The sequence below is a fragment of the Pholcus phalangioides genome, unplaced genomic scaffold, assembly GCF_987345545.1.
Source record: "Pholcus phalangioides strain wild (caught in Gottingen) unplaced genomic scaffold, Ppha-v1.0 ptg000003l_1, whole genome shotgun sequence".
Taxonomy (NCBI): Eukaryota; Metazoa; Arthropoda; class Arachnida; order Araneae; family Pholcidae; genus Pholcus; species Pholcus phalangioides.
In genome coordinates this window covers 32863394-32886043 of record NW_028301596.1, presented here as the reverse complement: position 1 = coordinate 32886043, position 22650 = coordinate 32863394, and the positions used below count along the sequence as shown (strand labels likewise).

Here is a 22650-nt window from a genome sequence, read left to right as displayed (position 1 = left end):
TGGTATTAATGAATTATAAATATCATTCTCCTGTATCTTTGGCTAGGAGTGCAGAAAGTAGTCTTATAAATGAGTGAGAGGATGCATAAGTGAGAGATTACTATATTTCTAAAATTAATTATATTATTCACAATGACAAAACTATTTATTAGAGTAAACAAAAAATAAAATAAAAAGGGGAACAAATGAAAAAAAAAAAAAACTCACTGTAATCAGGAACTGCTTTTCCACCTTTAGCTTTTATTTCTTCTACTACTGCATCTGCTGCTGAGGAATTTTTGCCTTCCCCAGATCGAGAGACACCCAAATCATTAACTAAAATTTAAGACAAGTTAAGATTTAAAAAAAGTTCAATCACTAACCTAAAATATCATTTAAAAAGTAACGAGGATGAAATATTTAAATAATCAAGAGAAAGCTTAAAGAATTCTATTTCATAATAATCATACCTAATAATATAAAGCAGATAAAAAAAACTCAGAGACCTGAATTAGATTTTATCAATGAAAAAAAAACCAGTTTACATAAGTTGCTTGCCTGTCTAAATCTACAGGCAAGCAACCTAAATTTTTATCCAAGCCTTGTATAATTAAAATGATATAAATGCTGCTTTGAAATGTAAGTTTACAAAAATATCCTATTTCTGCTGATACAAGCTCAATAAATCTTGAATAATTTCTTTGCTTCAGAATTTTGTGCTTGGATATTTTTTTTAATATGTATATATTTTTACTAGGACTGGTGCGATTTGATTAATTGGGGTGGTTAATCAATCATTAATTGTAATTAAAAAAATTTTAGTAGAATTAATTGACTCTATGAATCTGATAAAAATTCAATTTGAAATTTGCATTAAAAGTTTGTAATTTGACTTGATTTGTTGAACGAAATCGATTGGATGTCATAAATTATGTACCTATGTATAACATTTTTGATAAGTGACCATATTTAAAAATATTTGAATCAATATTTTGATCAAATTTTTTGGCAAGTTGATTAAACAAAAATTGATGATTTCAGTTTCAATTTGAGCTTGATGGGAGTTTTAGAAGACATGAAAAAATTTTATTGTCTCCACTATGAACAATAATTTCTTTCATATTCTTGGAAGCATCAGCTCCTCTCCTCACAATTATCATTTGGGAGGAGTTTCTAGAAAAACAAACAACATGATCGAAACCGTATGATCGAAAGACGTTTCAAAATCAGTAACTACCTAAACTGTTTAAAAAAAAAACAAGATTCAAGTGAAGAAATTCCATTTTTTGACAAATTACATTCAGCATAGTAAACTGCTTAGGGTAGGCAGCCTTAATTTTCTAATCTATTCCTATATTTGTTCACATCTGGCGAATAGGTGCATGAAGTGAAATAAATAAAAAATATTTTTATATCATCAATTAAGATTATAATGGTTGTAAAAAATATTTGATTAATCAACTAAAATTTTTAATTAACTCTTTTACAGCTGGTTTTTCCCCCCAAGTAGGCTCATCTAAGTTTTCAATACTATTTTCTATTTTTTACTCTTTTTCTCCTCACCCTTCCACGCACCTTAGAATTCATTTTCAGGTTTTCACCTCTGTGAAAAGATCTTTTTCTTCTAGCCATTTACATATCCAAAACATACCTATACTCCCTATCTGGGCCATTGTGGACTTTAAATAATTAACCAGTTGAAAATTTTAATCTATATGCCCCATCAATTATTTTTTACGTATGGGTGCGAACTAACCAATGGCTGATCACAGTCCTAGAGGATCATCAAGCGATGATCTACAGCCTGCTACTCTTTCAAAGGAACTTAGAAACTGGAAACCTCTTCTGGTACTTCAGCTTCCTTAAATAAATTTTGTGAGAGGTGAGCTAAGCTCTCCGATAATTTATGAATATACAAAAATGAATATACAAAATAACACACACACTTCTTCCTGTGTATCTTCAAGTCTAGTATAATACAGGACGAACAACAAGTTTAGCCCCAAATGTTTTTTTCATATTGGTGACGACTGATTTTACAAAGTACAGTCAGACTTTGGTATAATGTCACTCTGGGGATATTAAAAATCACTTCGTAAGCAGAATGACTTAACAAGTTAAATTTGCTAATTATGCTTGCAGGGACTCTTAAAAACTAACGTTGTGGGCGTGACAATGCCATACTAAGGAATTACAGCAGGACTTGACAAATAAAAAAAATATTAAAATATTTAGGTGCCAGACAATTTCTCAAGAGCCAAGTATAGTATTTTGCTTGGCTAAAAGTGAAATAAAAAAAGAAAGAACCCTTAAAAAACATGGTCCTTAAATAAGAAAACAAACAAGGATTTGTGTCCATCATGTAATGTAAAATTCATAGTTTTCGTGTTTTAAGCCGCCGACATGATAAAATGTTTTTAGCTACTGATGCTTCATTCACACAAGTGGCAAACATTTTCAAAACATTTTCCATAAAGGAGGGAAAAAGACTACTATTCACGTCTTCTCCCTGCTTGAGTCCCACTGCTTCAGGATTAGTCAGGTGAGCAGGATTTTCCACATTGGCTGAAGTTGTTTCCAAGGACTCTGGATAATGCGTGGGTGTCAATTTCATCATTTTTAAGATGGGAAACCAATCACTCTCTGTTGATCTTCATCTTCTTCCTATTGAAGTAGTTCTTGTGCTTTTGAATCTCTATTGATTCTTTAAAAATGCGTGGAAAATATATGTATCTGGATAACACTTGGGTGATCGCAAAGAGAATTTTGTGATCATTGGTTAAGCCATGCTCAGCTACAGCTGACTTGGCAACCTGGGCTTAATAATGTGTCTTCTTTTACTTTTGCCCATGTTAAAAGATGTAGTGTAATGAAATCAGAAAATTTTGTGTCACCTTTAGACTCTAATTTAGCAACCACATTTGTAAAATTTTAGGTGCCAATACTGATTTTCTAGTTGCCACCTGGCACCTGGGATTTGTCCAGCCCTGTATTACAGTATTATGTATAATTTTTGAAACAGGGTTCCCAGCAAAAAATTTACTCGATTATTTCTGTGACTTTCCCTAACCAAAACTTAAGAAAGAAATATGATTTGAAATCTGAATCTTTGAAATGGGTTTAGAGTTTGTTTTTCCCCTTGACTTATGTCAAATATGTGGCATTTTCCCTGACCTTCTAGGTTTCTGGGAACCCTTAGGGAAAAAATGTGAATATATCTAATTATATTATATTTTGTTTTGTATTATTCCTTATTCACAAAGTATTTTTTTTCTTTGAGAATAAATTTCCATTACGAGATGAAAAAAAAAACTAGCTCTCAAAATACAGTGTTAAAAAAAATTGTCAGATCCAGGGTCATCTGATGGCCTGGAATGCAAGTATCTTTTCAGCCAATGAAGCCCAAATTTCCATTTCATAACTGTTTAATATTGACTCTTATAAACCCAGAACAGACTGTTCATAAAATCTCATTATAGAAATCAAATTTATTCTATTGTCTCAACAATCATCAACATGAATACTCATAAATTATTAAAAAAAAAAAAAAAGATTAAGGAAATCAACTGCTGAGCTATGGAATGACGCGGCTCATTTTTTAGATTAAAAATAATCAGAGTTCAACGGTTCCTGCACTTATATGATGAATAACAGATAAATCAAATCATGATGGAGGTCAATTCCACTGACAAATAACTAATGTTAATTCATCCTGAGGAGTAGCAGTTATTTTATCAGCTAGTGCAATACGTTATCTCCAAAAGCTTTTTTACAGATAAGATTTAAAAAAAACAAAAAAAACAGCAATTTTCTTTTTTATTTTGGATTTTGACAGTTTCACATAAAAAAAATGAAACACATGGCTCTTTAGTCTGAATTTCTGGTTTTTAATATATCACTCATTTAAAAAATTACCTTATAATCTCTAAAAAAACTTCAAGATGTACATTGATTAACATTATACAATAATGTATAAATAATTGAAGAGAAATCTAAATAAATATGAATGTCATGCATACCAACGACAGAAGCTCCCCTTGCAGCAAGCATGAGAGCATATTCCCTGCCGAGACCTGTAAAAATTTAATTATCAGACTAACATAGAACTTTGAGGAGCAAAAAACATTGACTGAAAATAACCGTTACTCACAAGGGAAGGATACCAAGGTGTCATCCCCAAAAAAGTATGAAAAAAAAATTCAAGTGCATTCATGAGTGTTTACATGAGATTGGGATAACTTGCTGAATTGGATAAAATCGTGGTTGAGAGATAGGTCACAACGAGTTATAGTGAGCAAGGAATTCTCTGATTGCAAGAACCGCATGGAAAAATGTTGTAAGCGGGAAAATACTTTAAAAGGGAAAATATCAGTAAGAATTAGAATTGGAAAATAAGTCTTAATAAGCAGGATAACATTCCAAGTGGGAACATTATAAGCGGGATCGACTGTTGTTGAACCATTCCATTCCATCATTTATTAAATTAACAAAAAATAATATAATCTGCAATTTTCTATGTAAAGTTTCTTATCTTGAATGACATCTTAGGTTTCAGCCACTTTGCCAGCTCTTTTCAGTCACCTCGTTCGGCATTTTGCCTATTGTGGCCTTATATTTGTATTAGTTAGAAACCAAAATTTAAAAAAAATCCAATTCAAAAAACTCTCATGAGATACTTTCATGCCGTACTTCCATGACGAAGATGTTAAGAAAACTTCAGGGAACAAACTGGGCCTGGGACCGGTAATACCAGAAATAAGAATGCACTCTGTCACAATGCGGAAAGTATGCATTTTGGTTCCCCCACCCAGTAACTTTTCTGGAACGGTCAAATAAAGGCAAAGGAAAATTCTTACTTGTCTCTGGAGTACCAGAAATTAATTCAAAATAAATTTCTTAATAAGAGTCACCTCGTTATTGCCTACTTCCTCTTTACGGGATAAGCGTAAATAATGATCGATGTAAGTGGCTCTAGCCCAGGACAATTCTTGTCATTTCTTGTTTTTTCCCCCCGCTATAAATTCACTGTAATAAGGCCCACCAAAGGGGGCTCTGCTGCAGATTGTGGGGGGGGGGGCATGGTAATGATGACTCATCCGTATAAACTATAATGTGTATCAAGTTATCTGGTGCAATCAAGAACGTTAAAACGTTAAAATAATACTGAATGAAAATGTGGGAGTTTTTTTTTAAAGCAAGATGTATGGTCATGGATATTTTGTCCCGTTAACAATGATATGATGCTTTGTTTTTTAAGAAAAAATCAGATTTATCCCAGGGTCAGGTGGACCTAAAACCCTGTCAGTCATTCGTGAGGGTCGTCTTTATGGGTGGCACATGAGGTTTTGCACCCAGCGGCAGATAAGCTTGAGTTCTCACTGTTGCCTAGATAGTCCAGTTATCATCATGTCTAGTTATCGTGGCTCTACTGTATATGATTATTGAAAGTATGCAAATTGATAAGTTCAGTAAAGAGCAACACCCCCCCTCCCCCCAAAATATTACTTTGACTGAGTAGCCAAGGATTTTGCTGAGATGAAATTTGACCCTCCAGCAGGGCCTCTAGGTTGGAATTTTAGGCATCCCCACGACTGTTGCTGTGCGGTTGTGTGGGCAACATGCTGGACTCTCATCCTGAGGATCCAAGTTTGAACCCTGTTAACGGCACAGTGGTGGTCTGCTGAAGTAGGTTTTTGCAGTTTTCCAGCTTCAAGGTGCAAATGAAAGACAGTCTCCTATTCGAAAAAGCCTCTCTGCAGAGAGCTGACAGACCTAAAACACGATACTGACATGACATAAAAAAGGTGGGATGCAGTTTAGACCCCTTCAGAAAGTCGCCAACTGTGGCAACTCAGTAACATTTGTTTACCTTCTGCTTCAACTGGATTATACTGCCTTCCCGGTCTGCTAGGGTTTTCATCCTGCTTAGTGAAATAATATTGCCATGTTTCTGGTTGTGGTGAAAACAGAGTTGATAATTTCAGTCCAGAGACAGGGGCCCCCTTTAATGGCTGGAGGAGCAAAGCGATGTCCGAGCCCAAATGAAGTTCGCCTACAGGTGCAGCCACTGATTTGCATATTCGCATGCATCTATGTTAGCAATTGGACGAAACGTTTTCTGTGCTAATGCATTGTTGAACTACGTGTCATTTCCCTTCTGTCGCATATTGTTGCAGGATGTTCTGCTCACCATCGCATTTCAGAACCAATTTTTTTAATTCTTGACAGTGTTAAATAGCTTCTGTTGGGCCGAAGACTAGTAACTTCAAACTCTTCTGAATTTACTTTTCTTGTGATTTTAATTTCTTATTGTCGTGATTCTTTATAAAATTTGGTAGTATGAGTTTACCACCCATTCAAATTCCACGTGGATTATTTCAATTTCTTACGTGCATTTCGGATTATTTCATACGTGTGCCCCCTATGGATTATCTCACGTGTTTGTGCCTTAGGGATTATTCCAATTTCTATGGGATTATTGCTGTGTGGTGGAATATATAAAAAAACAGGTGAGCGGTGAAAAAAAGCTTCCTTATTTCCCTTTCGTGGGGTTACATTAGACTCAGCACTGCTTGGCGCCAAAGCAGTGCCAAGAAGGGTGCTTATACTGCGTTTTCACCTAGCTTGAAAAAACATTTTAAAAATATCTAGAATCGTTCTAGGAGCCCTGTCAGCCCTTCTTTTGTGTTTAGGAGGAGGGGGGGGGACCCAGAGCAGTGTTCGCCAATATATGCATCAAAATTCAATTTTACCCCTTCAAATTTTATGTACGTGTATTTCTTTCATATAGCACTACTAAGCTTTTCATAAAAAATACCCCTTGTTTTACAAAATTACCCCTTCAAATTTTGGAGAGGAGTGGAGACTGGCCATTGCGAAGATGAATTTTTGGAAAGACAGAAAAAATTCAACTGATTTTGCAGGGAATTAAACCCACTTCCTTTCACTTTCTGGGTGAACATACTAGACCACTGGACTACAAAGGCAACAAATCTCTCAATCTTTCCTTTGAACTCGTGTGCACTGAACGGGACCGTACATGGACCAAGCTCACAACTGCTGACACTGCCACCAGATGGCGACGTATTTATAACTCGACTCAGAGACAGGTCCAGCGGTCCCGTTCAGCGCACACGAGCTTCAATCCAAAGAAAGATTGAGAGATTTGTTTCATTTTTAGTCTAGGACGTTCACCACGATGTGGGTTCGATTCCCCGCAAAGGCAGTTGAATTCTCTTTCAAGGAATTCATCTTCGCAATAGCCAGTTGTTAAAAAACCTTTGTATGGTAGCGGAGAGTGGTGTCATCCTTGCAGGAGTGAAACTACCCTTCGGATAACACTGGCCCTGAGCACCACCCTCACTAAAAGATCATGCATTGAAGAGAAGAAAATTTTTCCCCGAAGGAAATCACATTTCTAGATAGCGATTAGATCACACCATCGTTAAAGATTACATCGTACTTTTCCTTGTAGCATCTACGCTCACATTATTCGTAGCCACAAATCACACTTATATATAAACATCATAGACATCGATTCATTTTCATTGAAAAACTACAAAAAATGATAAATGTTTTAATACAATTTCATAATCGCTGCATCAATGATTAATAATCTAATTGAGATACCGCCATCGCGGAAGTTTACACACTCGTCAGTTCGGAATAAAAACGTAATTCATTGTTGGAATTTATAAATTTTAATTAAATATATTTAAATTTACCTCCTCCGGCACCTGTTATTACAGCGACCCTTCCGCTAAATTTTAAAGGGCCCGAGACAGCCATGGCTTCAGGGTCCGTGTTGTGTTAAACGGCCGAAGCTGAAAAAAAAAACCTACTAGGAAGTTGGCACCGAGTTTCCTTATTGCCAAAGCTGGTTAAATAGTAACTCCTTAGCTTGGTGAGATTATTTACTATTTTTTTTCCGATAGCGGCCTCTAGCGGCTGAGCTCGTTATTACGCAAGATATGACGACCTCTCTCTTCTTCTTTCCGTGAGGACGAGATAAAAATCGCTTGAGGACTCGCTTTTTTCCTCCCTCTATATTTTCTCTCTTTTTATTTATTTTTTTTATTGTTTATTTTTTTTCCCCCTCTACCGGTTCTTCAATTATAATACAGTAGAACCTCGTTTATACGACGTTCAAAAGAGGCCGAGTCAAAACGTCGTACGTAAGTCGAATAACTGAGACTTATTAGGAAAAAAAATATATAAAGTTGGATTTATGTAAAGAGTTCAAGCGGCTTTGGAAAAAAAGGACCTACACCCATATCCGCAACGTGTTAAAGTTGGGTTTTCCTAAGAGTAGAATTTCTGCGCCGTATGCAGCGTGAAAATGTTGATTGGTTAAAAATTTGAAATTCAGGTTTTACGACCAATCAGCGTTTTCACGCTGCGCGCACTGTAGAAACCTGCTCCTAGTAAGACCCGGCTTTAATTCCGCGGTTCCCAACGTTGGACCCGACGCCCAATGGGGGGGGGAGGGGGGAGGAAGGGAGCAATATGATTTTTAGGGGGAGAGGAAGCAAGTGGATTTTTGATTAGGGAATTTAATTTTCAATAAGAGCAATTTAAGAATGGGTTATTGGCAGAGAATGTTTTACAATGGTTCTTTTCAATTAATCTTTTTTTTTATGCTTTACTAATTGCGGTGGCGTAAATGCAAGCCGATCTCCCCGTTAAAAAGTCTCGCCCAGTGATGGTAACCTCTTCCAGCGAAATTTCCCTCAAAAAATTCCCTTTTGACTAAAATTTTCCCACGCACTCAGAAAAATGTGCTGTCATCTAGCGGGGAAATACATAATCAAGTATTTTACAATAGTATTGCACTGCATTAATTTCTTATTTTTTGCAAAAATTCTTTTGTTTGATGAACTCTCAAAATTTCTCACAAATGCTAAGAAATTCTCACTTGGGCAAATTTTGGCCAATTTTTGAGTTACCAATGAGTTACCATCACTGGTCTCGCCTCAGAGAGCAGTAACAGGCCTACCACGATACAATTATTCAATGATTACGTTTCCCTTATAATTAGAAAAACTGATGGCAGATGGCAGCATCACACATAGCAGGCGTTACACAGAAACAAACTTCCCGTTAGATTTACAACACGTACACGCACATTCCGTGTTTGTTAGAAATTGCGTAGAGGAATGTGTACGAGGTACGTGTGCGGTTAAGTAGAAGTAGTAGTTTCTATTGTGTGGTTTGAAACTGTATTTGCTGTTTTTTTGTTATAAGTTTGATAATTAATAATTAATGTTTCGATGATTCGTTTCATCCTCACTTCAACTGTGTCCTTCAGTTCTTTTCTTTTTCATCGATATCATGTTCTTGGGAAGCTTTAGACCAGGGGGTCTTCAGCGTACGGAATGTGCCACATGTGGCCCTTAAAACTTTTGCAATACCCCGCCAACAAAAAGTCTTGGATAATTACAGAATTTATAGAAATGAGTGAGGGGAAAAAACCTCAATGGAGAAATAATTTTCTGAGTTTTTGAAAGAAACTATTTTAGATTTAATTACAGAAAGGATTTCATATCGATCTGCCCCTTTATAACACACATTCTGTGTTTTTAATTTTGAAAAATATTTATGAGTCACCTAAGTATATTAAGATTTCTGATATACTTAGATGATATCCTGATTTCTAAGTCACATGTAAGTACTAACTTGATATATTAATTACAAGTAGAATTTGATAAAATTACATTTTAGAGTTCGCTTTTGAAAGGGGTGATTTTACAAATCGTTTAAAAATAAGTCTCAGAATACTATGACCATGTGTCCCGCATTTTGCCTTGTGTTTACCATGACAATCCCGCTTTTTTTTCCTTTCTTCCGACTTTTTCGAAAAATGTCCCGGATTTGCCCGTTTTTTAGATTTTGAAGTGAAGAATCATTCTGAAATTAGATTGCTCTTTCTGAATCACACTGCATATCAAAATCAAGGAACATACACCTTCTTTATGTTCTATGTACATCGTCTAAGCTCTCCCTACACTGCCAATTTCATACATATATATTTAAAAAAAAAAGAAAACAGCACTGCCAACTAACTACTGAAAATAAGTTGATTTCATTCATCCCTAATTTTGCAAACTGGAACCAAGAGGAAAAAAGGCGTTCCAATAAATTCTTTCGAGACAACCCATTTACGAAGAAAAAAATTGGGAATGTTCCGATGAACGAGGACATTTGGTCACCTTATGCAGAGGGTCTCCGATACATTTCTTGTCAAAAGTGGGTCACTGTTCAAAAGGTTTGGGAACCACTGGCTTCATCATCATCGTCGTCGTCGTCATCATCAATCGTTGGCAAAGCTGAATTGAGTTACAGAAAGACCTTTCAAGCGGCTTTGATCGTTGGTTTTCCAAGAGGGAAGGGGTTAGGAAATTTTGCTCATTGCTCTGACACAAAGTAGTATAAGACGAATATTATGGGTCATGTAGATGTGAAGTATGCTTCTGTGGCGATTTCGCAGAAGTTGTCAACTGTTGCAAACAGTGTCATGGAACAAAAGGCATGGTAACTGTTACCATTCCGTTGAATACTAGAACGTGTCAGTGAGACATCGAGATACCTGCAAACGACGATATCGGCCATATATATATATATATATATATATATGTATGTAAATGAGGAGGCTGTTCCGATCTGCGATACCCTTTTAAGGAGGAAAAAGGAGCAGAAGGCATCTCCTGGGTATATGGCCTTAAACTCAACATGAAGTTATTGAAATATAGCACATGAGAGAGTTTGGATCGGAGCAGAGAATTGAATTTAGGTGTTTAGTGTAATTAAGAAAATTTTCCATATCGTAAATGCTGGCTGCATTCTCAATTAGAAAGTTATAGCATTGTCTCTTCTGATGCAAAAAAAACGGAGAAAAGTTGAAAAAAAACCAAAGCATTATAAATGCTGGTAAACCGTTTTACCCGCATCTGATGCTTTTTCTCAACTTTTCTGCGTTTTTCGAATTCGAATATCTCAGTGAATATTGCACTTAGAAACGCTGAATGTTTTTTTGCTGGCATCAGGAGAGACGGGGTATAATAACTTTTCCATTGGGTTCCGTTCTATTTTCACAGGGTGTCCGTATAAAAAGTTTATTTTTTTATTTCAATCATATACAACTCCTTGCAACATGAATTGCGTATCTGAGTGCTACATCTTATTTGGCTACTTTTTCTAATTGGAAGTATGCCTCTTGGATCAACGGTTCGTCAGTAAAATGCCGTGCGTTATGCCGTCTCTTATTGGCAGACCTATACCCTCTAAATGCTTGCAATGGACTTTCCCACCCTCTGGGGATAACGCTGAAAACATTGGAAGGAAAAACATCTTTCAAACATTTGAAACCCGTTTCTTTGGGGTGCTCGGCGCGTCTGTGCATTCTCAGAAGCAAGCAATGAACAGTTCAACCAAGTGTCCACTCTAAATGGTCATCAGCCAGCTCCATGGATGCTTTCATATATGTCACCAATTACCCTAAAATTTCTTTTGCGACGCAACATGTAAGAACTGTTTCATCAACGCGTTTTCACTGTCTACAAAAAAATTGCGCATTTGATGGATACAAATGACTTTAAAAAAAAAGATATGGAATTCGAGTCGAAGTGAACACGTCGAATAATTGAGATTCTACCTCGAACAAATAAATATTTAAACATTTAATGTCGTTGTCCAATTGCGACCGAAACCGAACGTCGTATAAATGTGAAAGTCGTATAACTGAGCGACGTATTAACGAGAGTTCCACTGTAATACGCGGTTGAATGTAATCGTCCTGAAATCTCTCTGCATGTGTAATATATTTCGTCTCTGCCTCTTATTCATCGAATCGAGTTCACCTTTTGTTTTCGAAAAAGAATTTCTCAATCGAGTCAAGGAAAACTTTTTCTACTCTCGATTGTTTGCTGTTGACTTTGAACAGACAAGGCTGTACTTATGAATATTGGTGATGTGAAGGAATGTGTTAAATTTTTTTTCTATAATCCAATCTTTTCCAATATTTACGTGATCAGAGGTGATTTATGGTTTTGTTACCCCCTTCTCCTCTTTTCCAGTCAAAGTTTTTGAACCACACATTCATTCCTCAAATTCGCCACCCTGATGATCTATAGCCCAACCCTGTCTTCAAATCACTCCAATGGTCACTCAAATGCTTGCACATTTTCTTGGTCACTCCAAGGGGATCTGTACCCAGGATCTGAACTCTGGGGGGGGGGGGAAGCAACTCACCGACACTATATTTATTCGTCTATGCTTTGTGTCAATTACTACACTTAATTTCTCTTCTAGGGGGCAGCTGCCCACCTCTGCCCCTCGCTGAGTACGCCCATGGGTCACTCACTGACCCGTGGTCCCTTGCTCTCTAGGTCGTTTTGACAATTCATATTCTTGCACACTTTTTGGCCATTCACATGCTTGTACACTGTTTTGGCCATTCACATATTTGCCCACTGTTTTGGCCATTCACATATTTGCACACTGTTTTGGTCATTCACATATTTGCACACTGTTTTGGTCACTCACGTGCTTACAAACTCTCTAGGTCACTCTTTTGGTCTTTTACTGACCTGGTTCCTTGCTATCTAGGTCACTCATGCGCGACCGCCGTCACTCAGGGCCGTCTTAAGAGCATTATGGGTCCCTGGAAAAAAATTCATTTTTCTGAGACCCTTTATAATACAAATACAACGCCACAACAGGCAAATTGCCCAACGAGGTGGCTGACTTAAGAACATCATGGATCCCCGAGCCATTTTTTGGAGGCCCTACTTATTACTACTACACCACACATGCACAAGCTTCGTGCGGAGGCTTTGTTCTATAAGTGGTGTTGGTCTGACGCACACCATGCTCCTACATGCATCACAACTCATTAGAAATTCCCACAGAGGAATGTTTACGAGTTGCATGTACGGTAAAGTAGTAGTATTAGTAGTATATATATGTCGGACTCGTCCGGCAAGCGAGAGACTGGGGTTCGAGTCCCGGTGGGGGCAGTGATGAATTTTCTTGTTTGTAATCTTCATCTCCACAAATAACCAGTCTTTCAATGAATCTTGTATTAGTAGTAGACTTCGAATGTAAAAAAGATGTCAATTGAAACTTTTCATGGAAGCTAAATTGAAAACATGCCATAACTAGAAAGAACTGTAATTATATACTTTAAAAAAAATTGTGTTGTCGTCAGATGATAAATACAAAATTTTTGATTTCAAGTATTTTTTTTTTTAAATTCCCGCGCGTATCTGTTTTAATTGATTGTTCACTAAATGAGACTTAATCGACCACGCCAATAGTGGTCACAATGATGAAGGAGATGTAGACCATTTGTTAAAAAATGGGTCTGGCGCTCTGTTTAACTGTTTCACGGTCACGGTCACTAAATGAGACAATGAACGAAGCTTTATTTTACATAGCTAATATTATTATACAATCAAAACACTAAAAACATTTTCAACGGGGAGGGGGGGGGGAAGAAACAATGTCTCTTGCGCCTTTCTGGAAAAAAAGCGAACAAAATTTTTCTTCTTGTGGAGTCCAACATATAATACAAATGTATCTTGTCGACATTGACTAGCAGTGATTAAAAAGAGGAAACTCTGTGTGTGTGTGTGTGGGGGGGGGGGGGAATCAGTAACAGTGATGTCCAGATATCCGTGATATTCGGCATTAAATGACCGACCAGCGGCTCGTTGGAATTACTGTCAGCATCTGTGTTTCTATTTCAGCACTTGAACATGTCACAGAGCAGCTTCTCCATGGAAGTATTGCCGATGGTTCTGCCGAAAAACATGTTTTCTACCCGCTCCGCTGGGACATACCTCAGTGACGGCAGAGTCAGCAAAAGACGACCGAACCTGCAGAAATAAATAAATGAAAATTCTAAATACAAATAAAAATTCTGGAAGCACAACGAGCAAAAAAGTGGCTGCCGAAAAAATGAAGAAATGAAAAAATAAGAAAGACAAACAAAAATAAAACCTACAGCAATAAAGAAATAATATTACATTATAAAAAGAGGGAAAGATTTTATTTTTTCTGTCCCCATATCACATCAGAAAAAGGCATTTTCTGGATGTTAATGCTGAGGCGAACTTTGGAAAGAAAAGTTTGTTGTCTATACCGGGAATCGGATGCTGATCTTGCAATCCGTGCTGAGCACTCTATAATATAGCATAGAAACGCAACTACTCCTTGCTCCTTTCCTTACTATAACAAGCATAGTAGCGTGATGCGCTGGGTGCGCATTGCTACTTGTGGGGTGCTATTGCTGAGTTAAGGGCGGCTAGGGCCGTAATTTGGATTTTCATGAGGAAGGCGGGGGAGGATTTTTCTGCCCCCCCACAACGAAATCCGATAGTTTTTTAATTATGTTTTTGTTCTTCCGTAAAGTTTGCTACCCCGAAAGTTTGCCTTCCGGGTACGTTGTCTCTCTCCCCCCCCCCACTTCCGGCCCCGAGATAGGCTAAAGCTAGATTTTCCTTCGAGCAGGTTTCTACAGCACGCGCAGCGTGACGCAAACACTGGTTGGCCAAAAGAACCTGAATTTCAGGTTTTTAACCAATCAGCGTTTTCACGCTGCACACGGCACAAACGTTCTACTCTTAGGAAAACCCGTCTTTAAGCCGGGTTTTCCTAGGAGTAGGTTTTCTGCGCCGTGCGCAACGTAAATCGCCCAGCCTGACACGCCGTTCAATCCTCGATAGGAAAAGTTGTACGACTGTTTTCCTACATAAGTGCAACACTCCTCCCGCAAGCGCTTTACGTCGGCCGTAATTGACGGACTGCTTCTGGAGGAGTCAAATCAGCACCTCCTAGAGATAGAAGGCCTCTGCACTGTTTGCCATAAACGTCATTCAGACTACCTAGCAAGTTTGTCACATTTTAAAACACAGCATCCTATTTCGTTTCTTCTTATTTTGGCGTAGAATCTTCCTGATTGGCTCACAAATACCTCATAGTGAGATGAGCATAGTGAGTGGATGTGGGGCATAGATATCGCCAATTTTGAGCTCGATCATTTCTTTTCTTCACAACGATGATACTGGCACGAGCAGGGAATTTTTTTCTCTGAATATTCTGAGGGAAAATGGACTACTTACTGACGTCACAAGAAGAGTGCGGAGGCCTTCTATCTCTAGGAGGTGCTGGTCAAATGCGCCGTGCGCCGCTCGTTTCACCGATCTTCTCTTCATTTTTGTTGTTTTTCCCCTTGCCTTCAAACCAGAACATGCAGACGACAGAATAGTTGACGCCAGGGCCATATAGCCGCCCTGAGCTGATGCGTCACGACAGGAAAAATATAAATGTGTAGCGTGATTATGTAACACGTTTCTGCCACCGCGGCATGGTTCAATTCAGTTCACGCGGCACAAAAAACCTAAAATTCTAGGAAAACCCAGCTTAAAGCAGGGTTTTCCAAAGAAGACAATTTCTGCGCCGTGTGCAGCGTGAAAATTCTGATTGGTTAAAAGCCTGAAATTCAGGTTTCTTGACCAATCAGCGTTTTCACGCTGCACGTGCTGTAGTAACCTGCTCCTAGGAAGACCTGGCTTCAGGAAAGAAATTGTCTCTGTGGTATATTGGTTAATGCGCTTTTCCGGTGGAGACAACAACAGTGCAAAGCGTCGGTGGTAGTGGAATGCGGGCTCCATCAAACTAATTTCTTTTGCTGAATAGTTTTTCAATGTTTTTTAGCCGTTTCCTAGTGAACCGCGACTTAAAGCTCCATATTCGGCCATAAAGGACCATATTCGGCCCCGCAGGCCATGTGTTGTAGACACTGCTTTATATGAATGCATTTGAAATTTATTCCGATTAAAAACTGACGACGGAGAAATTAATAGCAATAATAATAGAAAATATATATAGAAATTATTCGATTACGCTTTTTAGTTGCCATTGATTGTACCTGAAAGGATGAGTTGGATGTTGAGCTTTAACATGCTGTTGAAGCATAAGCTGTGCCTGATCTTGAAGTCCCTCTACTTGATGAGCATCTTTTAAGCCTCTTGCGTCTAAATATGAAAAGAAGAAAAAAAACGTGTGATAGCAACTCGAATTTCTATAGAATGTGTGTTATAGAGTGGGAAATATCAAACGAATTTATAATGTCAAGATAAAAGGAAATTCGGTATTATAAAGTGAGAAAGTGCGATAAATTCATACTGAGGGAGACAAAAGAAATTATCAATGATTTGCCGACACCGGGTCCTTCGTATACTGTTACTCGCGGTCAATAGTACGAGTTTATGGATGTCCCATAGATGTCCCATCTCATAAAAATTGAAGGAATTGACATATTTTAATGGTTTGCGAAAAAGTTGTTCTCACGAAAGGGACAAAAAATTAGTTCAAATTTTCATCGATAGAGGGGCCTAGGGGCGAAAACGGTTCGACAGGAGTAATTGTACTTGAATCTTTCTCCAATCCCTGCTGTGTCCGAAACGTTCACAAAGCTTCAGCTGACGATTTGTGGCTGAGATAAAACAACTTCACCAATAGTGCTTTATCCACCAACATCAACACTGCTGCCAAAAACCTTATGTAAGCTCCAGCAGTGCCGTCTTAACGGTGGTATTTTCCGGTGGCCTGAAGAGAATAGGGGGGGGGGGGGCCTCAGAAAAACGAGAAGTAGTTGAATTTTTCGAGAATTTTCTCGGTAGGGCCTCAAAAAAATCCCTTGGGGACCCATGATGCTCTTAAGACGACGTTGAGCGCCAGTAACAGGAAAATTTAGAAATATGCTGTTAATTTCCCACCTCGCATTTTATATGACTTTGATTTGCATATTTCCAGTGATTTGCTTTCTTGCAGTGACCTCTATCGACAAAAATTCGAAACATTTCCTTTTCATGTACCGAAAAATTCCCCCTTCGTGAGAATAACTTCTTTGCAAATCCATTCAAATAGACCAATTTCTCTTCAATTTTTATGAATTTTTAAACTATTTACGAATTTACGGGACACCCTGCATATACGTCTTTTTAAAAGTTAAATTGCCAATTGCATACCTGCTCGAAAGAGAACAATGGCTTTCAGGCAAGCGAATTCAGCCGGATCGACGGCCAGGGCCTTGAACCGGGCCAACGTCTCCTGCAGCGTTCTCACGTCGGCCAAGGTTAGAGCCGCGGAGGCTTTCCCTACTCCACTGCCATTACTGCCGTTGCTGTGAGCAGCCGCGTGAGGGATGTGGTTGCCGACTGCCGCTGTCAGATGTTCCGCTGGAGCGAATAGTGGACTCGACTCAAGTGGCATACACCACTGAACTGCGCACAACAAGAACAGTTCGGACCAAGCCTCTTCTAGCAAAATCACCTGAAACGAAAAAAAAAACATATTTAAACATTTGGGGGTATTTTCCACTTTTCTGCATTTTCTATGTTTCTATGCAAGTTTTTGAAACAATCTGCACGTACTGATGAGATTTATTATATTGATGTCTTTGTATATTAGATGTGTGACCAGGGCCGCAACTAGATGCTTCGTCACCCGGGGCAACTGCGCATTTTGGCGCTCCCTTGTAGTGTTGAAGGTGAGGTTTGAGAATAAAATTTGCTCCCCTTGTGGTCCAGCGCCCGGGGCACGAGATCCGCCGACACCCCCCTAGTTGCGGCCCTGTGTGTGACTATGGTAATATTTTGCAAGACTTTATGTGATGTGATCCATATCCATATTTTCTTAATGTTATAACGGATTTCCGAATGCAATGAATCAGAAGTTCGGCACTTTGAAGTTCGTAGTCGCGGGCTTTGACTATAATATACATGTTCGCTACACAAGGTTCCCCTAGAATCCTCCCCTAGAACGGAACCCCTAGAATCCTCCCTCCCAGGTCATGAAATCTTGACATAGACATACTGTAGTCAAACATCTATGAAGGGCCACCTCCGTAAACAAGATGTTAGAAACCGATACTATCATATGGCCTGAATCTTTTGGAAAGGAATTTTTTAAACATTGGCTACATATATTTTACTTTTCCCCTTTTCAAGGGATCATCTCTTTCAAAGGCCAGTTTTCTGAAGAACTGGCGTCACCTATTCTTAACCCTCGGCGTGCTTCCACTTCCATCATATAGATATGATGATTTGCGTAGCAGTGTGCTCCATCATTCTGAGGTGATCTGGATTTTTTTTTAAAGAAATTTTTTAACGTGAAAGTGACGTACAGATGGCGTACGCGTATATACATTCTAGTCTTTTTTTAAACGTTATTTCTCTATTTTCTTACAGGTTCCTTGCACTCTGCCGAATGATTATGCGATTGTTGAGTAATGGTGAAGCTTCCTTCAATTGAAATTTCGTTGGTAATTGTGGGTACAAACCCAGATTCTCTGTATCTCCGTCTTTTTTTTTTTTCGATTGTAATATACAATGAAACACCTGTACGAACGGTACGAACAAGGTAAGAACAACATTCATTAAGATATTCGAAAAACGGAGGAAATTGGGGGGAAAAACAGTGTTAAATGCGGGTGAAATGGTTTTTCCGCATTTAGACTTGTTTTTTCCTCAACTTTCCTTCGTTTTTCGAATTCGAATATCTCAGTGAATATTGCACACTTAGAAACATGAATTTTTTTTTGTTGGCATCAGGAGAGACGGGCAACAACTTTCCAACTGGGTTTTTTAGACAGGGTGTCCGTATGAAAAGTCAATGTTTTTAGTTTAATAACCTTACAACCCTTCGCAATATGAATGACATATCTCACGTCCACATGTTATTTGGAAACGTCTTCTAATTGAAAGTATACCTCTAAGATCAACGGTTCGCCAGTAAAATGCCATACATCCGTTTGCTATGCACCCCGTATATATATTTTCTATACGTTTCTTCTATTTCCACGCCAATTATTGTAATCCATCATTGAAACTGCAGATTCAGTCAGTACAGTCAGTTTTTAGCCCATTCTTAGACCATCAATATCGTAGCTTGAGTTACTTTTCCTTTTTTCCACTAATTATAAATGCCTGTTTTTAGGCATTTTTAGTTCCTTTTTGCGTGCTTTATAAACTAACCTTTTTTAGTGCCTAAACTTCCGGGCTCTAATGATGATGAAATGATTCACTTCTAATCACCATGAGGTCGTCAATTATTTCCTTGATCGTTTAGGATATTAGTATAATATCTTATCATGTGATATTTCAACGTCTTTCAAAGCCCTTCCCAACAACCCTTACAAGGAAAAGGGGTATTTTCTGATTGAATTAGAAAGTTTTCGATCGCCACCGTAATATTCAACTGAGTAAGAGTTTTGTAGATCGCTATATTTCAACTGGAATAAAATACATTCCAGAACAAGTGGAATCACTGACCTGGTCTCTGAAAGGAAGATTGGCGAACGACGGCAGATTCTTGGCCCACTTGACTGCCATGAAGAGTAGCCGAGCAGAAGTTTCGTAGAGGGTTTCGTGGCTCGGAGACAGAGGTGAACAGCTATAAAGTGGTCCGATATCTTGGGCAGCATACGGTGTACCACCCGTGGGGCCGAGGGGCCCGCCTCCGCCACCGCCTCCTCCACCACCACCTGCGTTTTGCCTGTGTTGTTCCAGTAATTCTTCCCTAGCGGCTTCAGTCATGGACTGCGGAATGGCTTCAATACCTTGAAATAACCATAAAATACTAAGCAACGTATTTCAATCAGAAACATTAAATTACACCGTGAATGATAACATTTTCTGAATATTAATTAGAATTTTACAAACGAAATAAAAAACTCTCATATATCTATGCTCATAACTTTTCATTCCTTTTCAAGTGCAATTTAAACATTCCAGTCATTTCTATCAGAAATAATCTCGTTCTAGGGCCAGCAGGGTTTCCACCCGCCCCAAGGATGATATAATAAGTTCTCAGGGGCGTACGGAAGCCGAATTTTTTTTATTCCTCTTTTTTCCTCAAATTTTGTGAAAAATTATCTTAATTAAAAATGAATTGAATTGACAATAACACAAAATGAGATGAAACATCACAGTAAGAACAAAAAAGTGACAAAAATTAAGAAAATGAAAAGTTGCAATGATTTGGGTTCTCATGTTCAACTTGGGGCACTGGGCCTGGACTCCGTGAGCTCATCAATTAAGACGCCACTGGTAATATCACCTTTCCTGAGGAAAATCGGAACGAGACCCAGGGTCAGCAGTAGTGGCGTACGAAGGGGGAAGGGAGGGTTTCGTCATTTTTTTTTTCTTCCGAAGGGGAGAGTTTTTCCTGCAAAATAATATTATACTCTCCGTACGGGGGACCCCCCCCCCCAAGCATATGCCAATGTTAGACGTACACACACACACACACACATACACGGCCGCTGTGCGGTCGTCTGCGTATCATGAAGATACAGGTTCGAACATCATTGACGGCGCAATGGTGGTTGGCTGAAGTTGGATTTTTGCGTTTTCCCAACTTCTAGGGACGAATGAGAGCCTATTTCCCAAATTTAAGTCTCTCCGTAGACAGAAAGCAGGCAAACCTTCAACATCGATATCTACATAACGTAAAAATTCAGACATTTTACGTTTTTTCACTTCAAAATATGGAAGACAGATGGCAGCACATCAGTATAACGTGAAACAAGCATAACTCTGATAACATATAAATATGTTAGAGCCAGGCATATACACACGTAATACGTTCCTGAATGTTACCAATGCATTAGAAATTCCCGGGAGGAATGCTTACGACGTGCATTATTTCCTTGATATCGTTTGATATTATTATAGCATCTTATCATGTGATATTTTAACGTCTGCCAAGACAAACAACCCTTACAAGGAAAAAGTGTATTTTCTGATTGAATCAGAAAGTTTTCGTTTACCAAGGTAGTATTCAACTGAGTAAGAATTTTATATATCGTTATATTTCAATTGGAAGAAAATACAGAGTTGAGTAGTAGTAGTAGATACCAGGGCTAGACAAATCTAGCGCCCGACATGTCCGAAGCTTGTAAAAATTTTGACCGGCCATGTATTTTTTCGACCACATGCCCGATGCAGGCATATACAGTGGACCCTACTCGTAACGTTTTTCCAAAAAACCGTCATAGAAAACACTGCGAGCAGGAAAACGCTTTAAACAGGAACATCTTAATGAGAATTAGAGTTGGAGTCACGGAAATTAGTCGTATTATGAGGGATCGACTGCGAAATACCGGTTAATACGTTTTTATATTTCCCGCTAAATTACTTTTTTTTTGTAAACATCAAAAAAACATATTAACCAGTGTTTTGGTGCATTAAATTTACACGGGTGTGAAAAAAACACAAAATAATTGTAGTTTCATACCACATTTTCATTCTGCACATTAAACAAACAATGGTTTAATTTTGAGAATTATAACAGATTCGGATTTTGTTCAATAGGTGACAGCAGATGTCCTAGCTTAAAGTGGTTTCACGTGTTTAATAATAGCAAAGTATAAAAATATGAAACATGATAAGTCAGAAGCTTGGGCAATTTTCTTCCAATTTTTTTTAACAAGTTCGAAAATTATTCAATTTATGCCGGTTTTTTAAAAGACTTCACTTAATTTCACCGGTCTACAATAAGAAAACAAACGGAAGAACACTGAACTAAACAACCCAGGCTATTAGTGCCAATAGGTAATTTTATCCATTGCTTACAATCCGACACCCCCCGTAATACCTTCTGAATTCTTTTTTTCCCCCCCAAGATGCCCTGGTTTCCTATTTGCATCCACCCTATACTAGGCCCATGCCTACTGTCCGGTCCCGTATCATGAATCTACACTATGATAGTGTAGGTGAGGTGAATTGTAACTTGGGGACTACTGCTACTACTCGAACATACATCTCGTACACATTCCCCTTAGGAATTTCTAACGAATCGGTACATGTTGGAACGTGTTGCGTGAGTGTATGCATGGCCCTAAGATGTTGTCCGACTTTTGCTTGTTTCGGATAATTGCTAGTGCTGCCATCTGTGTTCCATATTTTGAAGCAATAATGTTAAATGCTTGAATTTTCATGTTATGTCAGTATCGTGTTGTAGGACTGCCTGCTCTTTGCGGAGAGACTTTTTTAAATGGGAGGCCGGCCGCATTCGCTCCCCAAATTCGGAAAATCGCAGAAAACCAAATTCAGCTGGCCACCACTGTGCCACCCACGGGGTTCGAACTTGGATCCTCACAAAGCCCACACGACCAGACATCGGATAACTTGGGCACCGCTTCTCCGAAGTCAACATCGCGGAAAATTGTATTTAGCAGTTTGAGAAGTTTTAGATTTTTAATTGCTGTTCCATTCATTTTGAATTTTCGCATTTCTTTCAAAATGTCGATTAAAAAAAAATTATATCAAAATTTCGATATTTTTTATGAAAATAAATAAGTTTGTTTTAAAAACTTTTAAAAGTAAGTAAATCCAGAGCTAATATATTTCGGGCATGTAAAATATTAATTCCGGCATCTCTAATTATTTTAAAGTTACAAGCCCGACTGGACAATGTAAATTTTTGGAGATGTGCCTAGTTCTGAAAGACACAGGTGCAATATAAAAGCTACACGCGTTCACTATTTATTTATTTTTTTCTTTAAAATATATTCACTATCCCCAGAAACAATATACTTAACGAAAAAACGCACAAATAACCAGAGACGTTAAAATTATCATCCACTCAATAACAATGTTCATTTAT

General features: G+C 38.2%; 2 protein-coding genes across 2 annotated transcripts in view; both read right to left on the bottom strand.

Annotated features, from left to right (window-relative positions):
- Mfe2 (peroxisomal Multifunctional enzyme type 2) overlaps positions 1–7919 on the bottom strand; it is a 59650-nt gene extending 51731 nt beyond the window's left edge. Inside the window, exons 1-3 of the mRNA XM_089247518.1 lie at positions 7704–7919; positions 3999–4052; positions 208–315 (exon numbers count right to left, since the gene is read on the bottom strand). Coding sequence (XP_089103644.1) covers positions 208–315; positions 3999–4052; positions 7704–7767 — 226 coding nt within the window. The 5' untranslated portion in view covers positions 7768–7919. The remainder of the gene's footprint in view (positions 1–207; positions 316–3998; positions 4053–7703) is intronic.
- Positions 7920–13381: 5462 nt separating this feature from the next.
- Positions 13382–22650, bottom strand: part of LOC149088429 (photoreceptor-specific nuclear receptor-like) — a 64595-nt gene continuing 55326 nt past the window's right edge. Inside the window, exons 5-8 of the mRNA XM_089247517.1 lie at positions 19314–19600; positions 17010–17313; positions 15908–16013; positions 13382–13853 (exon numbers count right to left, since the gene is read on the bottom strand). Of these exons, the coding sequence (XP_089103643.1) occupies positions 13721–13853; positions 15908–16013; positions 17010–17313; positions 19314–19600 (830 nt within the window). The 3' untranslated portion in view covers positions 13382–13720. The remainder of the gene's footprint in view (positions 13854–15907; positions 16014–17009; positions 17314–19313; positions 19601–22650) is intronic.